Source organism: Nycticebus coucang, chromosome 2 (genome assembly GCF_027406575.1).
Source record: "Nycticebus coucang isolate mNycCou1 chromosome 2, mNycCou1.pri, whole genome shotgun sequence".
Lineage (NCBI taxonomy): Eukaryota > Metazoa > Chordata > Mammalia > Primates > Lorisidae > Nycticebus > Nycticebus coucang.
This window is the reverse complement of record NC_069781.1, coordinates 144,169,481-144,192,227: the sequence shown is the minus strand read 5'-3', so window position 1 is coordinate 144,192,227 and position 22,747 is coordinate 144,169,481. Positions and strand designations below refer to the sequence as shown.

Sequence of the window (22,747 nt, the reverse complement as noted above, 5' to 3'; positions counted from 1 at the left end):
AGTGGTACATGTACATATATTAAAAATGCACAACCATGGGCAGTGCCTGTGGCTCAGTCGGTAAGGCGCCGGCCCCATATACTGAGGGTGGCGGGTTCAAACCCTGCCTCGGCTGAACTGCAACTAAAAAATAGCTGGGCGTTGTGGCGGGCGCCTGTAGTCCCAGCTACTCGGGAGGCTGAGGCAAGAGAATCGCTGAAGCCCAGGAGTTGGAGGTTGCTGTGAGCTGTGTGATGCCATGGCACTCTACCGAGGGCCATAAAGTGAGACTCTGTCTCTACAAAAAAAAAATGCACAACCACAAGTGATATAATCTTTTAGTTCTTTTATGTTATAGAAGGTTTACCTGAACTCCAAATGAAAGACTTTAGTATTTGGGGACTATACTTTCACTAAAATATGGAAGGTATTGTCCCATTGTCCTCTTGCATTAAATGTTATTTAAAATAAGTCTGAGGCCACAATCAAGGATAATGGAACACTAACAGGGTATAAATAATATTAAGAAATGATTGTTAATTGTGTTGGCTGTGATAGTAAAATTGTGGCTATTTTCATGTACTTATCTATTACAGACAACTATTGACGTATTTATAAGTAAAATGATTATGTTGGAGATGTGCTTTTAAAAATTTTATAGCTGGGGGCGGGGCTGTGGCTCAGTGGGTAGGGCTTCTGCCCCATATACGGAGGGTGGCAGGTTCAAACCCAGTCCTGGGCAAACTGCAACAAAAAATAGCTGGGCGTTGTTGGCGGTGCCTGTAGTCCCAGTTACTCGGGAGGCTGAGGCAAGAGAATCGCCTAAGCCCAGGAGTTGGAGGTCGCTGTGAGCTGTGACACTACAGCACTCTACCAAGCATGGCAAAATGAGACTTAAAAAAAAAAATTTATGGCTGGGGTTGGATGAGGTGGCTCACACCTGTAATCCTAGCACTCTGGGAGGACAAGGTGGGTGGATTGCCTGAGTTCACAGGTTCAAGACGCCATCTCTAAAAATAGCTGGGCATTGTGGTGGGCGTCTGTAGCCCAGCTACCCGGGAGGCTGAGGCAAGAGAATCACTTGAGCCCAAGATTTAGAGGTTGCTGTGAGGTATGATGCCACGGCACTCTACCAAGGGCGACAAAATGAGACTCTGTCTAAAAAAAAAAAGTTTACAAGAAAAAAAGTCAGTGTGTCTTTGGAAAGCATCCCAAGAATGGAGAAGTGAGAATCAATGTAATTTATTCTAAAATGAAGGCAGTAGATGATCTAATACAGTGGCTCTCAACCTTCCTAATGCTATGATCCTTTAATACCAGTTCCTCATGTTGTGGTGACCCCCAACCATAAGATTATTTTTGTTGCTACTTCATAACTGTAATTTTGCTACTGTTATGAATCGTAATGTAAATATCTGATATACGGGATGTATTTTCTTTCCTTTTTTTTTTTTTTTTGCAGTTTTTGGCCGGGGCTGGGTTTGAACCCGCCACCTCCGGCATATGGGGCTGGCGCCCTACTCCTTTGAGCCACAGGCACCACCCTACGGGATGTATTTTCATTGTTACAAAGGGGTCGTGACCCACAGGTTGAGAACCACTGATCTAATACAAAGGTGGGGGTAGGGGAATGAGCAAGTGGGGAGAAGGGAGGAGGGAAGGGGATAGGGAGTCGTGGTATACTCCACACCTTTTAGGGGTGGGACACAATTATAAGAGGGACTTTATCTAACAAATGCAATCAGTGCAACCTAATTCTTTGTACCCCTAATGAATCTAAAACAATAAAAATAAATTTGGGGGGGGGAGCTTGGCGCCTACAGCTCAGCAGCTAGGGCACCAGCCGCATACACCAGAGCTGGTGGGTTCAAACTCAGCCTGGGCCTGCCAAACAACAGTAACAACTACAACCAAAAAATAGCCAGGTGTTGTGGTGGGTGCCTGTAGTCTCAGCTACTTGGGAGGCCAAGGCAAGAAAATCGCTTAAGCCCAAGAGGTGGAGTTTCCTGTGAGCTGTGACGCCACAGCACTATACCCAGAGTGACATAGTGAGATTCTGCCTCAAAGAAAAAACAAAACTTTTTTTTAAAAAAAAAAAAAAAAAGTGAATGTGTGAGCCAATTCAGGAATAGATTTCTCAATAGATGACACCTATTGCCACCCCCAGGACAAAAAATTGCACCACAAGAAAGACAGCAAATAGCACTAACAGCCAGGCCTGGTGGAGCAAGCCTGTAATTCTAGCTATTCAGGAGGCTGAAGCAAGAAGATTGCTTGAGGCCAGGCGTTAAAAACTAGTGGGCTCTCCCCCTGCTTGTGAATAGCCACTGTAATTCTGTTTGGGTGGCATAGTGAGATATCATCTGTTAAAAAAAAAAACAACTAAGCTAGGCTCAGTGCCCATAGCACAGTGGTTACAGTGCCAGCCACATATACCAAGGCTGGTGGGTTGGAACCTGGCCCGGGCCAGCGAAAACAACAATGACAACTGTAACAAAAAATAGCTGGGTGTTGTGGCGGGCACCTGTAGTCGCAGCTACTTGGGAAGCTGTGGTAAGAGAATCACTTAAGCCCAAGAGTGGGAGGTTGCTGTGAGCTGTGATGCTACAACACTATACCGAGGGTGACATAGTGAGATTCTGTCTCAAAAAAACCAAAACAAAAACAAAGCTAGGGCAAGGTGGCTCATGCCTATAATCCCAGCACTCTGGAAGGCTGATGTGGGTGGATTGCTTGAGATCAGGAGTTTGAGACCAGCCTGAGCACAAGTGACCTAACCTTTACTAAAAATAGAAAAATTAGTTGGATATGGTGGTGGGTACCTGTAGTCCTGTAGTCCCAGTTACTTGGAAGGCTCAAGCAAGAGGATTTCTTGATCCCAAGAGTTTGAGGTTGCTATGAGCTGTGATGTCAGCAGGGAGACAGACACTGTTTCAAAAAAAAAAAAAAAAAAAATAGGGCGGCACCTGTGGCTCAAAGGAGTAGGGCACCGGCCCCATATGCTGGAGGTGGTGAGTTCAAACCCAGCTCTGGCCAAAAACTGCAAAAGCCCCCCCACCCCCCAAAAAACCAATAATAATAATAATAATAATAAGTAGCTACCATCCAGAGCACGGGTGCAGCACTCCCAGGATATCTACTCACTCCATAGTTTGCAGATGTCAGGGTCATGAAGAAAGACATAACTCAGATAGGTATTGGGTGGAATAACATTTTACTTACACAGAAAAGAGATAGAGCAAGATCAGCTCCAGAAGTGGGCATTAGTCCCCTGGGGTCTTCAATCTGACCTCCAGCCAAGGTAGCAATTTTTAACAGTGATCAGTCGCCTACAAAACTGTGTCCAGCTGCTGTAGGCAAAAGACCTTGTTTCCCTCTTGCCAGGAGCAGATATAACAATGAGGGTGGCCCAATACCATAGGGCATACATGCTTAAGGGGACAACACACGAGTGTGAAACAGAGGACAAGATTCCCACAGAAGACTAAGGCCAGCCCAGGTTGTAAGGGTTCTTCATGTCCTGGGAAGGAAATGTTCCAGTCACAAAGCCCATTAAATGCTGCCAAGCAGGGGTCAAAAGACTGCCTTTATGTGACTGCCTTTCTCAACACATTTTTAAATTAAAAGAAAAGCTGCTCAGGCATGGTGGCTCATGCCTGTAAATCCTAATGCTTTAGGAAGCTGAGTTGGGAGGATCACTTTATGCCAGGAGTTTAAGACCGGCTGGAATAACATAGTGAGACCTCCTTGCTACAAAAAGTAGAAAAATCAGCCAGGCTTGGTGACATGTGCCTGTAGTCCCAGCTATTCAGGAGGCTGGAGAAGGAGGATAACTTGAGATCAGGAGTTTGGGGTTGCTGTGAGTTATAATCATGCCACTGCCCTCATGCCTAGGTAACAAAGCAAGACCTTGTCTACAAAAAATGAAGAAATGAACAAAAATAAGAAGTTGCTAATTGATTTAGTTTGAGTAATGGATATAAAATATATGTACACTGCATGCTTTTCTCTCTTCTTTATCTGTAGATTTGAAAACATCCATAATAAAAGCATATGTGGTTTGTTGTTTTGTTGTTTGGGTTTTAAATCTGAAGCAAGCCTGATTTTTTTTTTTTTGCTTATTTAATCTTCTTCTTTATTCAAAATAATTAATAATTGTGAAAAATATACATTAAACAATCACCTTCTAATTATTTTTAAAATATTAATCCCTACTTTCCATTTTCAAATTGATTTAGATTTTTATTGCACATTCCAGGCATTGCAATCATTAATTTTATTTCCACTAAGTATTCAAAGATAGTCCTTTCTCAAGTTACATAGCATATTTAAAATGATGGTGAGAAATCACATCACTAAAGCTTTACAGTGGAACCTCAGCAAGCCTGATTTTTAAAAACACAAGTAAGCTGACCACTTCAGGGACTGGAACAAAGTGGTCAACACCCGGAGGGGCCTACTCTACTGATGGTGCATATCTCATCTATGAAAGTTAGGTCAACATATGAAGGTGGTCAGTGTAGGGAATTGGTCAACCTCCCTACATTGGTATTTCTTATATCCGCCTTATAAATATATATATGGATGGATTTCTTTATTTCTGGATTTGAAAACAGTATTGATGCACATGAGAAAAATTGAAGAATCTTTTTATTTATTTATTTTTTAATTATTGGGGATTCAGTGAGGGTACAATAAGCCAGGTTACACTGATTGCATTTGTTAGGCAAAGTCCCTCTTGCAATGGTGTCTTGCCCCTAAAAGGTGTGGCACACACCAAGACCCCACCCCCTCCTTCCCTCTCTCTACTCTTCTTTTCTCTCTCCTCCCTCCTTCTTTCTCTCTCTACTCTCCCCTTCCCCCACTTTTTATTCTTCTTAATTATGAAATATTTTAAACACATGTAAAACAGCAGAGAATAATACTTAAAAATAACCATAGAGTGGGTGGTGCCTGTGGCTCAAAGGAGTAGGGCGCTGGCCCCATATACCAGAGGTGGCAGGTTCAAACCCGGCCCTGGCCAAAAACTGCAAAAAAACCCAAAAGTATTAATAGAAAAAAAAAAAAACCCTATAGCCATCTCCCCAATCTAATCACAATATTTTACCATATTTGCTTTAATTTTTTTAAGGAAATAGGTAACAGCAAAGATTCTTTTTGTATTTTTATTTATTTATTTAAAAGAGTTTCACTTTATCACTCTCAGTAGAGTGCTGTGGTGTCACACAGCTCACAGCAACCTCCAACTCCTGGCCTTAGGCGATTCTCTTACCTTAGCCTCCTGAGTAGCTGGGACTATAGGTGCCCACCACAATGCCCGGCTATTTTTTTGTTGCAGTTCGGCAGGGGCTGGGTTTGAACCCACCACCCTCGGTATATGGGGCCAGCACCCTACTCATTGAGCCACAGGTGCCACCCAAGATTCTTTTTTTATATTCTACCTCTTTCTTCTGCCTAGTGCCAACTGAATTAGTTTTTTTTTTTCTTTTTTTGAGACAGAGTCTCTCTATGTTGCCCTCGGTAGAGGGCTGTGGCATCACAGCTCACAGCAACCTCAACCTCTTGGGCTTAAGTGATTCTCTTGCCTCAGCTCCCAAGTAGCTGGGATTATAGGTGCCCACCCCAGCTCTGGGCTGTTTTTTTTTGTTGTGGTTGTCATTGTTGTTTAGGTGGCCTAGGCTGGATTCAAACCCGCCAGCCTGGGTGTATGTGGCCAGCACCCTACCCACTGAGCTATGGGCGGGCGCCACCCCAGAATTAGTTTTTTATCCTTGAAGCTCACTAACTCAATCAGGATGTCTCAGTACTGACTCATCTGTATCATTTTCCCATCATGTGCTACATTTTTTCTTTTGCAGATTGTCTTCTTTCTTTCAGACAATTTTCTACTACTGTATCTTTGAATATCCCCAGACTACTGCCCCGTCCTTTTGGGTCCATCAAATGAATTGCCTATTTTATGGACACCAATTATTGCATCTTTTATATCTGTTACCTTTTTATTACTTATCTTAATGTTTATTCTGTGTCTATAACTACTATAACAGAATAATGCTGATGTCCTGCTTGTTTCTTTAGCTCTGTAGGTTTTCCTTTTGACAAGACAACAATCTAATCTGTTGTCTTGTCATCTGACTTTGAGTTCTTCTTATTTATATGCTTTTTTTTTGGATACAGAGTCTCACTCTGTTGCCCTGGGAAGAGTGCTGTGGCATCAAAGCTCACGCAACCCCAAACTCCTGGGCTCAACAGCCAGCATGCCTGTAATCCTAGCACTCTGGGAGGCCGAGGCCGGTTCATTTCTTGAGGTCAGGAGTTTGAGACCAGCCTGAGTAAGAGTTAGACCCTGTCTCTAAAAATAGCCAAGCATTGTGGTGAGAAACTGAGGCAAGAGAATCAATCACTTAACTATTATATTTTATTTATTTATTTATTTTTTTAAATATTTTCATCTAACTGGTTAACATAGCCTTCATGGTATTTTCTTAGTTATTGTGTTAGGGCATTTATATTCTGTGTGTGTGTGTGTGTGTGTGTGTGTGTGTGTGTGTGTGTGTGTGTGTGTGTGTGTGTGTGTGTGTGTGAGACAGAGCCTCAACCTGTCACTGTGGGTAGAGTGCTGTGGCATCACAGCTCACGGCAACCTCCAACTCCTGGGCTCAAGTGATTCTCTTGCCTCTGCCTCCCAAGTAGCTGGGACTACAGGCGCCCACCACAACACCCGCCTATTTTTTTCTTTTTTGATCGCAGCCGTCATCGTTGTTTGTTGGGCCCGGGCTGGATTTGAACCCACTAGCTCAGGTGTATGTGGCTGGCACCTTAGCTGCTTGAGCCACAGGCACCAAGCCTATTATTATTATTATTATTTTTTTTTTTTTAGAGAGAGAGTTTCACTTTGCCACCCTCTATAGAGTGCTGTGGCATCCCAGCTCACAGCAACATCCAGCTCTTGGGTTAGGTGATTCTCTTACCTCAGCCTCCCAAGTAGCTAGGAGTACAGGCACCTGCCACAATGCCCAGCTATTTTTTCTTGCAGTTCGGCTGGGGCTGGGTTTGAACCTGCCACCCTTAGCATATGGGGCTGGTGTCCTACTCACTGAGCCACAGGCGCTGCCCAAGACATTTATATTCTACATTTAGTAAATTTCACATGTACACTTGTAAGATGTACCATAGGTGTGGTCCCACCAATTGCCCTCCCTCCACCCATCCTGCCACCTCCCCTCCCCTCCCTCTCCTCTTTCCCCATATTCTCGGGATATAGCTTTCATATGAAAGCTATAACTTGGTTTCATACTAGGGATGAGTACATTGGATATTTTTCTTCCATTCTTGAGATACTTTGCTAAGAAGAATATGTTCTAGCTCCATCCATGTAAACATGAAAGAGGTAAAATCTCCATCTTTTTTAAAGGCTGCATAATATTCCATGGTGTACATATACCACAATTTATTAATCCTTTCGTGGGTTGATGGGCACTTGGGCTTCTTCCATGACTTAGCAATTATGAATTGGGCTGCAATAAACATTCTGGTACACAAATTTGGTACAAATATATGGATATATACCTACTAAAGAAATTGTAGGATCGAATTGCAGGTCCATTTTTAGATCCTGAAGTGTTTTCCAAACATCTTTCCAAAAGGAACATATTAGTTTGCATTCCCACCAGCAGCGTAGAAGTGTTCCCTTTTCTCCACATCCACGCCAACATCTCTGGTTTTGGGATTTTGTATGTGGGCTAATCTTACTGGAATTAGATGATATCTCAAAGTGGTTTTGATATGTATTTCTCTGATGATTAAGGATGATGAGCATTTTTTCATATGTCTGTAGGCCGTGCGGCTGTCTTCTTCAGAGAAGTTTCTCTTCAAGTCCCTAGCCTACCCTGAGATGGGATCACTTGTTCTTTTTTTGCTTATACGTTTGAGTTCTCTGTGGATTCTGGTTATTGAACCTTTGTCAGAGACATAACCTGCAAATATCATCTCCCATTCTGAGGGCTGTCTGCTTGCTTTACTTACTGTGTTCTTGGCTGTGCAGAAGCTTTTTAGTTTGATCAGGTCCCAGTAGTGTATTTTTGGTGTTGCTTCAATTGCCTGGGGGGTCCTCCTCATAAAATATTTGCCCAGGCGGATTTCTTCAAGAGTTTTCCCTGCACTTTCTTCTAGTATTTGTATAGTTTCAGGTCTTAAGTTTAAATCTTTAATTCAGTGATAGTCTATGTTAGTTAATGGTGAAAGGTGTGGGTCCAGTTTCAGTCTTCTACAGGTCGCCAGCCAGTTCACCCAACACCATTTGTTAAATAGGGAGTCTTTTCCCTATTGAATGTTTTTAATTGGCTTGTCAAAGATCAAATAATGGTAAGTAACTGAGTTCATCTCTTGGTTCTCTATTCTGTTCCATACATCTACCTCTCTGTTTTTGTGCCAGTACCAGGCTGTTTTGATCACTATCGATTTATAGTATAGTCTGAGGTCTGGTAGCATGATTTCGCCTGCTTTTTTTTTTTTTTTTTTGAATAATGTCTTGTCTATTGAGGTTTTTTCTGATTCCATATAAAATGAAGTATTATTTTTTCGAGAACTTTAAAGTATGACAGTAGAGCTTTAATAGGGATTGCATTAAAATTGTATATTGCTTTGGGTAGTATGGACATTTTAACAATGTGGATTCTTCCCAGCCATGAGCATGGTATGTTTTTCCATTTGTTAACATCTTTAGCTTTTTTTTTTTTTTTTTGCTATTTCTTTTTTTTTTGTGGTTTTTGGCCAGGGCTGGTTTTGAACCCGCCACCTCTGGCATATGGGACCGGCGCCCTACTCCTTGAGCCACAGGGGCCGCCCTTTTTTGCTATTTCTTTTCTTATAGTTTTATAGTTCTCTTTATAGAGATCTTTCACGTCCTTCATAAGGTAAACTCCCAGGTATTTCAGCTTCTTTGGCATTACTGTGAATGGAATAGAGTCCTTGACTGTGTTTTCAGCATCACTATTGTTGGTATATATAAAGGCTACAGATTTATGAGTGTTGATTTTGTAACCTGAGATGCTGCTGTATTCCTTGATCACTTCTAAGAGTTTTGTAGAACAATCTCTGGTGTTTTTGAGATATTATACAATGATATCATCTGCAAAGAGTGAAAGTTTGATCTCTTCTGACCCTGTGTGGATACCCTTGATCGCCCTTTCTTCCCTAATTATGATGGCTAAAACTTCGATTATAATGTTAAAAATTAGTGGAGGCATTTGGCAACCTTGCCTGGTTTCAGATCTGAGTGGAAATGATTTCAATTTATTTAACTCCATTCAATACGATATTGGGTGTGGGTTTGCTGTAGGTGGCCTCTATCAGTTTAAGATATGTCCCTTCTATACTCATTTTCTTAAGTATTCTGATCATGAAAGGATGTTGTATATTATCAAAAGCTTTTTCTGTGGCAATTGAAAGAATCATATGGTCTTTGTTTTTTAATTTGTTTATGTGCTGAATTATATTTATAGATTTAGGTATATTGAACTAGCCTTGAGACCCTGGGACAAAACCCACTTGGTCATGCTATATAATTTTTTTGATGTGTTGCTGGTCATGCTATATAATTTTTTTGATGTGTTGCTGGATTCTGTCATAATTCTTGTTGAATTATGTTTGCATCAATATTCATTAGTGATATTGGTCTATAATTTTCTTTTCTTTTTGTATCTTTTCCTGGTTTACGGATCAGGGTGATGTTTGCTTCATAGAATGTCTTGGGTAGTATTCCTTCTTTTTCTGTATTTTGGAAAATGTTTTGTAATATAGGTACTAGTTACTCTTTAAGGGTTTGGTAGAATTCTGATGTGAAGGCATCTGATCCCGGGGATCTCTCCTTTCTTTTTAGGGAGATTTCGTATAGTTGATGCTATTTTGAACTTGATATAGGCCTGTTCAACATTTCTACTTGAGTCTGGCTAAGTCTTGGAAGGTGATGTGCTTCCAAGCATTGGTCAATTTCCTTCAGATTTTCATATGTGTGAGAATAGAGTTTCTTGTAATATTCATTAAGGATTTTTTGAATTTCTGAGGAGTTGGTTGTTATTTCGTCTTTGTCGTTTCTGATTGATAAGAGATTTTAGTCTTTTTTTCCTGTTTAGGTTAGCCAAAGTTTTATCTATTTTATTGACCTTTTCAAACAAACAACTTTTTGATTTATTGATCTGTTGTATAATCCTTTTGTTTTCAATTTCATTTAATTCTGCTCTAATTTTGGTTATTTCTTTTCTTCTGCTGGGTTTGGGATTGGAATGTTCTTCCTTTTCCAGTTGTTTGAGATGTCCCATTAAGTTGTTAACTTCCTCTCTTTTAATTCTCTTGAGGAAGGCTTGCAGTGGTATAAATTTCCCTCTTAGGATTGCCTTTGAGGTATGCCAGAGTTTCTGATAATTTGTGTCTTCATTGTCATTTTGTTCCAAAAATTTGGTAATTTCTTTTTTAATCTCATCTATGACCCAGCTATTATTCAGCATAAAGTTATTTAGTTTCCATATATATATATATATATATATATGTATTTTTTTTTTTTTTTTTGTAGAGACAGAGTCTCACTTTGTCCCCCAGGGTAGAGTGCCGTGGTGTCACAGCTCACAGCACCTTCTAGCTCTTGAGCTTAGTTGGTTCTCTTGGCACAGCCTCCCGAGTAGCCACAATGCGTAGCTATATTTTTTGCTTTAATTTCACCGGGGTCGTGTTTGAACCCACACCCTTGGTATATTGGGGCTGGCACCCTATCCACTGAGCCACAGGCGCTGCCCTAAGTTCCATATTTTTGTATGAGTATGCAGATTCCTGTTGATATGGAGTTCAATTTTTATTTCATGATGGTCTGAGAGGCTGGAAGGAAAAATTTCTATTCCTTTAAATTTGCTGAGGTTAGACTTATCACCTAAGATCTGATCAATTTTGGAGTATCTTCCATGGGCTGCTGAGAAGAATGTGTATTCTGATTTGTTAGCATGAAATGTTCTGTAGATGTCTGTTAAATCCAACTGTTGAATGGTTAAGTTTAAAGTCTAAAATTTCTTTGCTCAGCTTCTTATTGGGGGATCTATCCAACATTGCCAAAGGAGTGTTAAAATGTCCAACTATTATGGTGCTGGAGGAAATCAAGTTGCTCATGTCTGTTACAGTCTCTCTTATAAATTGAGGCACATTCTGGTTGGGTGCATAAATTTTAATAATTGAAATGTTATCATGTTGAGTGATACCCTTAACAAATATGAAGTGACCGTCTTTATATTTCCTTACTTTTGTTGGTTTAAAGCCTAGTGTATCTGCAAGTAAAATCGCAACACCTGTTTTTTTCTGGTTTCCATTTGCCTGAAATACAGATGACCATCCCTTCACCCTGAGTCTATATTTATCTTTTAAGGTAAGATGAGATTCTTGTATGCAGCAGATATGTGGCCAAAGTTTTTGTATCAAATTGGCAACCTCTGCATCTTTAGAGGACAATTTAAGCCATTCACATTAATTGTAAATATTGGTAAGCTTGGTAGAATTTTGGGTATCGCATTTTTTCCAATGTCCAGTGGACATTTTTAATCTTTTCATCACTGTGGAAATTGGAATTTGATAAAAAGTTTCTGAGCGAGTTTACTTTTGTGGTGGAGGATTGTGCTGGTCATTATGGAGGATAAGTCTGAGAATGTCCTGGAGTGCTGGTTTAGTTATGCCAAATTTCTTCAACATGTGAATGTCATTAAAGTATTTAATCTTTCCATCATAATTGAAACTCAGTTTCGCTGGATACAGGATCCTGGGTTGAATGTTATTTTGTTTTAGGAGATTAAAAGTCGATGACCACCCTCTTCTAGCTTGAAAGGTTTCAGGAGAGAGATTTTCAGTCATTTTAATATTCTTCTCCTTGTAGGTTATGGTTTCCTTACGTCTGGCTGCTTTCAGAATTTTCTCCTTCATTTTAACTTTGGTGAAGTTTATTATATAATGTGCCCAGGAGATGTCTTTTTTGGGTTGAGTCTTGCTGCGGTTCTGCAACTGTCTGCTATCTGAATTTCAGAATCTCTTGGCGTGTCTGGAAAGTTCTCCTTCATAATCTCATAAAGAAGAGCCTCTGTGCCTTGTGAAGCAACTTTGTTGCCTTCAGGGATTCCTATAAGGTGAATATTAGTTTTCTTTGAATTATCCCAGAGCTCTATGAGAGAATGATCTGTTTTTGCTCTCCATTTTTCTTCCTCTTTGAGAGTTTGGGAGCATTCAAAAGCTTTGTCTTCAATATCAGAATTCCTTTCTTCTGCTTGCTCAATTGTGTTATTAAGGGATTCTACTGTATTTCTCAGATCTTTGAGGGCTGCAAATTCTCATCTCAATGTGTCAAAATCTTTCATCATTTTGTCTTTGAATTCATTGAATTCCTGAGACAACTTTTGAAATGCTTCTTGAATTTCTAATTCCAACTTTACCTCTATTCTATTAATCTTATCTGCAATCCAGATTCTGAATTTGATTTCTGACATCTCAGCCATTTGTGCAAGAGAATCACTTGAGCCGAGGAGTTGGAGGTTGCTGTGAGCTATGCCACCGCAGCACTCTATGAAGAGTGACAAAGTAAGACTGTCTCAAATCCCCCCTCAAAACAAAAAACTCTCCTGGGCTCAAGCGGTCCTCTTCCCTCAGCCTTCCCTCTATAAATAAGAAGCTGGGACTATCAGTTCTTATTTATATTCTTAAAAATTATCTGAGTCAGGTGTCATGAAGAGAACCCTGAGGTTTGATGTATCACCAGAAGGATTCACAGGACACAGCACATATCACACTCATAGCTGTGAGTTATTACAATAAAGGAAACAAAGTGAAATTAACAAAGGAAAAAGGTCCATGGGGGCAAAGTCTGGAGAAAAGAAGGACTGTGCTTCCTATGGCATGTGCTTACTTGTTCCAGCAATGACTTATAACACCAGCTGTGAGTTGGTATGTTGGTGATTTGGTGAGTTTCCCAGGGTCCAGGAGTTGAGAGACTGTTACCAGTGATCAGTCATACCCCTAAATCTCAGATATCCTAGAGCAGTATTTTTCATCCTTTTTTATCTCACAGCACAGTTGAATCTATTGTTGAATTTCTGTGGCATGCTTAAATTATGTTGATTAATAAAAATTAGTAATAAAAGAGTATACAAAATAATTTAATTAATGATCTTTAAAAATTTTCGTGGCACCCTGTAGTCCCAGCTACTCAGGAGGTTGAGGCAAGAGAATCATGTTAGTCCAAGAGTTGGAGGTTGCTGTGAGCTGTGACGCACGGCACTCTACTGAGGGTGGCAAAGTGAAACTCTGTCTCAAAAAAATTTTTTTTTCTTTTGTGGCATACCTAAGATCCTCTCATGGCACATCTGTGTGCCGGGGCACACTGTTTGAAAATCAGGGCCCTAGTGCAGTTAGGCACTGATGAGCAGGCTCTCCAAGTTCCCAGATGTCAGCCAACAGCAAACTATAAGAAGCCTTCTTTAAGGACAGTAACCTCAGGCCTGCTATGCTAATCTTTTCTGAATAGCATCCCAAAGAAAATTCTTTTTCTTTTTTTTTTTTTTGAGACAGAGTCAAGCTCTGTTGTCCTAGTTTGAGTACAGTGGTGTCATCATAGCTCACAGCAACCTCAAACTCCTGGTCTTGGTCTCCAGAAATCCTCCTGCATCAGTCTCCTTAGTAGCTGGGACTATAGGTGTCCACCAGGATGTCCAGTTAGTTTTTCTATTTTTGTAGAAATGGGATCTTGCTTTTGCTCAGGCTGGTCTTGAACTTCTGAGCTCAAGAGGTCTTCCTGCCTTGAATGCCCAAAGTGGTAGGATTACAGCTGTGATCCAGTGTACATGGCTGAAAAATTCTAAATTTTTATCGTGGAGTTTTCTTATTCTGTTTCATTTTTAATTAATTAATTTTTTTTGTGATAGAGTCTCACATTGTCACCCTCGGAAGAGTACCATGGGGTCATAGCTCATAGAAACCTTCAACTCTTGGGCTCAGGTGTTCCTCTTGCCTCAGCCTTCCGAGTAGCTGTGAGTACAGGTGCCTACCACCATACCTGGCTATTTTTTGAGTGATGGGGTGTACCTTTGCTCAGGCTGGTGTCAAACTCCTGAGCTCAAGAAGTCTCCCACCTTGGCCTCCCAGAGTGCTGGGATTACAGGTGTGAGTCACTGTACCTTGCCTCCTTTTCATTTTTTAATACTGCTTTCATTTTTTTTCCTGTTGTATGTTTGCAGTAATAGCTTCCCCAACTAAGAAATCAACTAAAGTCAAGGAAGTCTGCTCCTAAAAGTTAGTTGAGTGGATAAACTAGGTATACCAAAGCCTAAAGATTGATTGTATTAACTTTTTTTTTTTTTGAGACGGAGTTTTCTGTTTGTCACCCTCAGCAGAGTACCATGGCCTCACGGCTCATAGCAACCTCCAACTCCTGGGCTTAGGTTATTCTCCTGCCTCAGCCTTCAGAGTAGCTGGGACTCCAGGCACCTGCCACAATGCCTGGCTATTTTTTGTTGCAGTTTGGCTGGGGCCAGGTTTGAACCCATCACCCTGGGTATATGCGGCTGGTGCCCTACCCACTGAGCCACAGGTGCTGCCCGATTGTATTAATTTTTAACGCACGAGGAACTCCTGAAGCTTTAAACTTGCTTAGAATTTCCTAAACTCTTCCCTGCTGAAAAATGTTAATAGATATGCTGTGGGCAACCAGGTAATCATATAGGAAAAATTAAATTGGATCCATTCATTATAACTTATGACTAAATAAATTTCAAGTAGATGATTTTTTTTCAATGTTAAAAATCATTCTATTCAGTATTTTGATTGTAGTTTATGCAACTTTTAAGGCCCAGGTAAGGCCCACCAACTCCTTTTGTATTGTATTATGTCAAGAAAATTGACATAATACACATGCATTTCTTTTAGGTCTCTATCTTTGTGATACATTATTTATGCAGCAATGGATAACTAATGCAGTCTGTCTGCCCTTTTCTCCGGTGTGTAATTTGTTCCTTTATCTGCTGTATTTTTTATAAACTGGACACTACTTTTAACCGTTTGATTAGATTCAGGTTCTACTGTTTATTTTACTATTATTTTTTGAGACAGAGTTTCACTCTGTCCCCCCTGTAGGGTGCTGTGGAGTCATAGCTCAAAGCAACCTCAAAGTCCTGGGTTCAAGTGATCCCCTTGTCTCAGTCTCTCTGGTAGCTGGGAGTCCAGGTGCCCATCAGAATGAATGCCCTACTAGTTTTTCTATTTTCATTTATTTAATTTATTATTATTATTATTTTTTACAGACAGAGTCTCACTATGTCGTCCTTGGTAGAATGCCCTGGTGTCACAGCTCACAGCAACCGCCAGCTCTTGGGCTTAGGAGATTCTCTTGCCTCAGCCTCCCAGGTAGCTGGGACCACAGGCGCTCACTACAACACCCGGCTATTGTTTCTTTGCAGTTTGTCTGAGGCCGGCCACCCTCGGTGTATGGGGCTGGAGCCCTACCAAATGGGCCACAGGTGCCACCGGTTTTTCTATTTTTAGTAGAGAAAGGGACTCTCTTTGCTGAAGCTGGTCTTGAACTCCTGCGCTCAGGTGATCTACTCACCTCGGCCTCCCAGAGCGCTAAGTAGGATCTACTTTTTAACATTAAAAAATGCATAATAGATGGTGCTAGTAATTTTTATTGCACTGAATCTGGAGGCACCCAGTGCCTGACTGTTCCACTTTAGCGGTGCTGGTTCAGTGGGTTTAGGTGATGACTACCCCCTCCATGGCAAAGTGTCCTATCATCCTTTGGTTAAGTTTGGTAGTTTCATCCATTGATATCATTACTCAATAAATACACCAAACCCCACAAAATGGTGTGTGTGTTTTTGCGCTGTCCTTTAAAAAATATTTTCTATTACCTTTGACATTTCTTCTGTGACCTATAGATTACTTAGACATGAGATGTTTAATTTAAACAAGTGTTTCCAGACTGTCCTATTTGTTGATTTGCAGTTTAATTCCACTATCAGAGAACATACTTCATATGATTTCAATTATTTCCAATTTTTAAATTGTTTCATGAGCACTGGCTCATCGAGGTCTGCCCGGCGAAGCGTGCACCCCGAGATGTTCAGGGGCGTCTATCCCACCACCTGACCTGCACAGCCATCCGTACCACCCGCCAGAGTTACCGGTAGCCCTCAGCGACCTGGCGAACTCTCGTGCGTGCGTGCGACGGAAGTCCCTCCTTCCGGCGCGTGCGGTTGGCTCTGGTAGCAATAGGAAGCTCCAAGGAGGAAGAAGAGTAGGATTGTAAGGAAGCTGGAGAGTCGAGAGGAGTTGCGAATTGGTTCCTCTTCCCCATTGGCTGTGACGGCGGACCTGCCTCACTGCGATTGGCTGGGTGTCGGGGCGGCAGGTCCGTGTCGGCCCGCCTCTCGAATCGCGAGAGGCGCCGGTATCGCGATCGCCGGCTGAGCTAGAGGTGGCCAGGAGGCTGTGTTCGCACGCTGGAGGGTGGGTCGCTGCGCTTCAGGTCCTTCTCCGGGGGCCCAAGGGCGGCCGGCGGCGGGAGCGCTGCGGGCCCGGGGCCGGGGCGGTCTAGTCGGGGCGGCGGGCGTTGGCCTGGCGGCCGGACCGTCCGCCGCGCGGGTTCCGGCTGTTTGTCCATGTCTAAGTGATTGTTGTGGATTTTTCTGCTGACTTGATTTTTGATTATTTGTTTCACGCTCCATGCGCTGGTCCAGGCTAAAGCGGCAGATGCATACTGGTGTCATCTGTCGTTGAAAGGATGGGCTTCCTGTCTTCTGTTTATGTGTACACCTTTGGGATTTAAGCGAAAGGGGTTGACATTGTGACTTGGTCGCCTATGACCGGCTGTTCTCAAGGTCTCGCCCGCGTGGTTCAGAAACTGGGCGAGCCCTACCTGTATTGGAAATGGGCTTTGCCCTCCTCCTCCCTCTCTCCATATTTCCCTCTCTTATCCGCCTACTCCCCTCCCCCAACTCTTCTTTCCCCTTTTTCTGATTTTCTTCTTCTTTTTTTTTAATCATATTAAACCTTGCAGGAGGGTCTTTGTAAAATTTTATAATACTTTAGGTATTTGATATTTCTGTTTTTACTTGCAGGCCTCACAACTGGGAAGAGCCTGGAGGAAAGATGCCCTCTGAATCTTTCTCTTTGGTTGCCCAGGCTCGACTTGACTCCAAATGGTTGAAGACAGATATACAGGTAGGGTTTGACATGCCTTTTTCCTGCTGTGTTCTTGCCTTCCTATTTAAGTTTCTGGTGTGAGGCTTTTTTTAGGGTATGTAAAGGGATGTCTTTTGGATCTTGCTATATTCAAGAAGCAGATTTATTTCCTGTAACTTACAATGTAACATTTTATGTTTATTTTTGTAGATTATGTGCAGTGGTATTTTAATTACTTTCATTTATTCATTTTTTTAAAAATGTGGTTTTTATTTATTTATTTTTTATATTTTTAAATATTTTTTATGTTTTTTATATTCACTTTGTCACCCTCGGTAGAGTGCTGTGGCATCACAGCTCACAGCAACCTCCAGCTTTTGGTCTTTAGGCAGTTCTTTTGCCTCAGACTCTGGAGTAGCTGGGACGACAGGCGCCTGCCACAAAGCCTGCCTATTTTTTTGTTGTTGCAGTTTGGCCAGCTCCGGGTTTAAACCCACCATCTTCAGTGTATGGGGCCAGTGCCCTACTCAATGAGCCACAGAAGCCACCCTTAATTAGTTACTTTTAAATGCAAGAAACTTGAGATGTAGTTGTGGAAAAGTTTTTCTTTTTTAATACTGTTGTTTGAGAAGTCTATATAATTCCTGACCACATTTAGGTGACTGTTATTTTTATTGGTAGTTTTGAGATGTTCAATTAACTGTATGGGAAATTGGAGAGGTGGCATGTGGATTTATTATGGTCTACAGAATCTTCCTGGTTTGGGGTTTCGTGTTTGTGTTTCTGGAGAGACAAGTGTTAGTTTATTTGAGCTGTTTGTTTTAGAGTGCTTGGAAGTTCACCTTAGGAACACAAGGAAAGAGAATGTTGGCCTGAGTATCTGTTGTTTTGACTTGTCAGGAAGTTATCAAATAAAAAGTCCTAGTGATATTTCTGTAGTGATTTTTTTTTTTGTCCCCCCAGGCTAATTCTGTTTGCAAATCGTTTGGAAAAATTACTTTTGGAACGCCATATAACCAGTAAAAAGAAGTGTCTAAAATATTTTCTAGTATATATGTGTTCTTCCTTCTTCTCAGAGGTTAATCATTTTAAGTATTGGTATTTCTCAAGTAATCTACCTTTTATAGTAAAATCTTACTTGACTGTTCAAGTCATGTAGTCTGTAAGCAGATCATAGATACTTGTGGGGAAGTGTTATTGTCCCTTCCTAATTCTTTTCCTTCTTTTTTTTTTTTGTTGGTTGTGAAGCAGGTTCTCCCTCTGTTGCTCAGGTTACAGTGCAGTGACATCATCATAACTCAACAGCAGCTTCAAACTCCTGCTTGCAGGTGATCCCTCCCACCTTAGCCTCTCTAGTTGTTGGGACTATAGACGCATGCCACTGGATAATTCTTTTCTATTTTTTAGTAGAGACAGGGTCTCTTTTTTTTTTTAAGAGACAGAGTTTCACTTTGTTGCCCTCGGTAGAGTGCTGTGGCGTCACAGCTCACAGCAACCTCAAACTGTTGGGCTTAAGTTATCGTCTTGCCTCAGCTTCCTGAGTAGTTGGAACTATAGGCGCCCGCCATAATGCCCAGCTTTTTTTTTGTTGTTGTTGTAGTTGTAATTGTTGTTTTAGCTGGCCTGGGCAGGGTTGGAACCCCACTGCATCAGTGTATGTGGTCAGCGCCCTACCCACTGAGCTACAGATGGTGCCCTAATCCTTGACTTTTTGATGGTTAGGCTGTTAGGCGAGTCAAGTCTGGGGCCCTGCAACAACCAGCTTCTAATGCAGGACTCTTTGTGTACCAGACACATATCTGGCTTTTACATAGATAACACTTTAAAGTTTTCAACACTCTTCTGATTGTTGTGTGGAGTTACTTGAATCACCATGTTTTCCTTCACTACTTTCTTTTTTTACATTTCAATTTTTTTCTTTAAAAGGAGTGAGTTGTGTACAGGGGGGTTAAATGCTTTATAGACAAGAAAGTTGGTTCTGTGCTAGAACCAACTTATTCATCATCATCATCTTCATCTTCCTCATCATCTTCATCTTCCTCATCTTCCTCATCTTCCTCCTCTTCCTTGTTTTTCTTGCTTTTTTCAGCCTTGACGACTCCCTTTTTGCTGCATCAGGCTTTCCTTTAGCTCGGTATGCAGCAATATCCTTTTCGTATTTTTTCCTTCAGTTTTGCAGGCTTCTTTTCATCAGGCTGCTTGTCATCCGCGGCAGTGTTATTCCACATCTTCTCCAGCTTCTTTGCGACATCACCAATGGATAGGCCAGGATGTTCTCCTTTGATTTTTGGGCGATACTCAGAACAGAACAAGAAAAAGGCTGAAGGAGGCCTCTTGGGTGCATTGGGATCCTTGAACTTCTCTTTTGTTTCCCCTTTAGGAGGGATATAGGTTTTCATTTCTCTTTCATAACGGGCCTTGTCTGCCTTTGCCATATCTTCTAATTTTTCTTTCTCTTTAGCAGACATGGTCTTCCAGCCTCTCTTAGCACTTAGAAAACTCTGAGTAGTTGACTGAAGCATCTGGGTGCTTCTTCTTGTGCTCCTCCTGACAAGTTTGCACAGAGAATGCATATGATGACATTTTGCCTCTTGGCTTCTTAGGATCTCCTTTGCCCATGTTTAGTTATTTTTCCTCAGTGAGGCACAGAGTCGCCCAGTGCCCATCCGGCTCTCACTTCCCTTCACTACTTTCTGGAAGAGGCATTAAAATACAGAACTGAAAAGTGGGAGTTGCATCACTTCTTATTTTTATAGTGAAATAGCTATCTGATGTGATCGCTAATTTTTCAGTGAACCCAAAAGTCATTTAAACATTAAGAACTGTAGAAAATATGCATTGTATCTCAAAAGTTTTTGGTTCTTAAGACATGAATATTTGCTTGTCTTGATATAAGGCTGAGGGCATGTCTTTGAGCATGAATCCAGAATGGGAATTATCCTGCCCTTTCTTGCATAAGCTGCACTCAGATGAATTTCCTACAGTTCTATTTTTGGATTCTTTGAAGTGGTGCATGAAATTAGATACACATGAGGCAATTTTTTTTTTTACTTTTTATTTTGAAATAATAATAGACACACAAGGAGGTTGTAAAGAAAGTAGAAAAGTCACTATGTACTTTTTATCCAAACTCTCCCAGCGGGTGAATCTCATATAACTATGGTACAGTAACAAAACCTGTAAATATCATTGGTTGCAGTGTGTGTGTAGTTCTGTGCCATTCCATCCAATGTGCCTGCTCATGTAACAGCTACTGCAGTTAGGATACAGAATCTGTTTCTTCACTACAAAGATCTCCCTCCTGCTGCCCCTCGCCCCTCTGTGGTCACACATACTCATACTCTCCTCCTGCCACCATCTCTAAGTCCTGGGAACCACTAATCTGTTCTTTATCTCTTTAATTTTGTTACTGTGAGATTGTCATAGTATATGTGACTTTTAATATTGGCTTTTTTCAATTAGCATAATGCCTTCTACTTCATTAGAGCATTTGAGTATATCAGTAGTTAAACTGGAACTATTTATTTGTCTTCTAATCATCAATTTCTTTTTTTTTTTTTTTTTTTTTTGTGGTTTTTTTTGGCCAGGGCTGGGTTTGAACCCGCCACCTCTGGCATATGGGACCGGCGCCCTACTCCTTGAGCCACAGGCGCCACCCCTAATCATCAATTTCAAATGATTAAACATAAAAGTAAGCTTTTAAAATTAAATTTATTGAGTATAGTCACTTTATACTTAGAAATATTAGTATTAAATGTGTAAATTTAATGTAAATGTAAAATTAGTATTGAAATGTGTAAATGAGTTTTAAAATGTGTAAATGAACATCTTGGTAAATTTTAGTAAGTTTTCTGATTAATAATCCACTTGATAATGACATGTAGAAATAAAAAATTCTTTTTTCCTTTGAGATAGTTTCACTATGTTATGCTTGATAGTGCTGTGGCATCACAGCTCACAGCAACCTCAAACTCTTGGGCTTAAGTGATTCTCTTGTCTCAGCCTCCCAAGTAGCTGGGACTACATGCGCTCGCCACAACGCCTGGCTATTTTTTTGTTGCATTTGTCATTGTTGTTTAGCTGGCCTGGGCCCGGTTCAAACCTGCTAGCCTGGATGTTTGTATGTGGCCGGCGCCCTACCCACTGAGCTACAGGTCCCACCAATAAGATAATTTTTTAAATAGAAGTAACAATTGGTGTTTTGGGCTAGATTCTAAAAGGTACTCTTTGCCTCCAGCATCCACATGTAGCTGCCTCAATAGAAAAATTTTTATTTTCAAAATTCCATGATAGGCCAGGCATGGTGGCTCACGCCTGTAATCCCAACACTTTGGGAGGCTGAGGCAGGTGGATCGCTTGGCTCAGGAGTTGAAGACCAGCTTGAGCAAGAGCAAGACCCCATCTCTACTAAACAGAAAAACTGGCTGGGTGCTGTGATGTGTGCCTGTAGTCCCAGCTAGTTGGGAGGTTGAGGCGAGAGGATCACTTGAGCCCAGGAGTTTGCGGTTGCCATGAGCTATGACACCAGGACAATCTACAGGGGGTGACAGAGTGAGACTCTGTCTCAGAAAAAAAAAATTCCATGATAAAAGCGTTTGGTGATGCTGTGTGTGACCTTTTGTCAGGTTAATTCAAAGCATTGTGCAGCATTGTCAATTTAGATGTCCTGTGCGGGTATTAAAAAAAAAAAAAAAAGTTCAGTTGGTAACTTGACTCTATTGTTTCTTTTTTAGGAGAAAAAATACCCAAAAGACAAAATGTCTCATTGTGTCTTTTTAGTAATGTTTATGTCTACCCAAACAATGTCATTTTCAGTACCACATCTTTCTTTATGGAGAACTTGAAGAGGGATGAAAAAAAGCAGTATATATTTTTGCAACATTTATCATACGGCTATTTAGAATACTATAACTGAATTTACTGTACAATATTGATGTTTGCTAATTTAGAATTATATAATTTCAGTAGTTTTTAGGAGTATTCTTTTTTTTTTTTGAGATAGAGCCTCAAACTGTCACCCTGGGTAGAATGCTGTGGCATCACAGCTCACAGCAACCTCTAACTCCTGGGCTTAAGCGATTCTCTTGCCTCAGCCTCCCAAGTAGCTGGGACTACAGGTGCCTGCCACAACGCCCAGCTATTTTTTGGTTGTAATTGTTATTGTTGTTTGGCAGGCCCAGGCTATATTTGAACTCGCCAGCTCTGGTGTATGTGGCTGGCATACCTTAGCTGCTTGAACTATAGGTACCGAGCTAGGAATATTCTTATGATAAAATAATAGTCTAACATGCAAACAATTTTCCTATATATTGTACTTTTCCTTTATGGTCTCCATCTTTGTGTTTTAAAGGGTAAAAATGGACTAATTTATTTTGCAAACATTTCTTGAAAATGTACCTTGTCAGTGTCATAAGCATCAGGGATATGAGGATTTAAAGCAGATCCTACCCAGAAGCTGCCATGGTCCAGTTAGGAAGCCGGATAGACAGGGATGGTGTAAAGTGATGTGAGTGTGTGAGTGAGATGCCCAGGGCTGGCAGATGTTGCTCACTGTGCACCACTGAGTTCCACC

The 22,747-nt window shown here is 41.1% G+C and overlaps 1 protein-coding gene across 9 annotated transcripts in view; it reads left to right on the top strand.

Annotated features, from left to right (window-relative positions):
* Positions 1 to 22,747, top strand: part of HERC2 (HECT and RLD domain containing E3 ubiquitin protein ligase 2) — a 275,737-nt gene that overhangs the window by 5,177 nt on the left and 247,813 nt on the right. For 3 of the 9 annotated variants that reach the window (XM_053582027.1, XM_053582029.1, XM_053582032.1), the window contains exons 1-2: positions 16,389 to 16,500; positions 17,112 to 17,214. In XM_053582027.1, the coding sequence (XP_053438002.1) occupies positions 17,143 to 17,214 (72 nt within the window). In that variant the 5' untranslated portion in view covers positions 16,389 to 16,500; positions 17,112 to 17,142. Of the gene's footprint in view, positions 1 to 16,385; positions 16,501 to 17,111; positions 17,215 to 22,747 lie in introns of those variants that run through there. The other 6 variants (XM_053582030.1, XM_053582026.1, XM_053582024.1 and 3 more) reach the window with 3 other exon arrangements.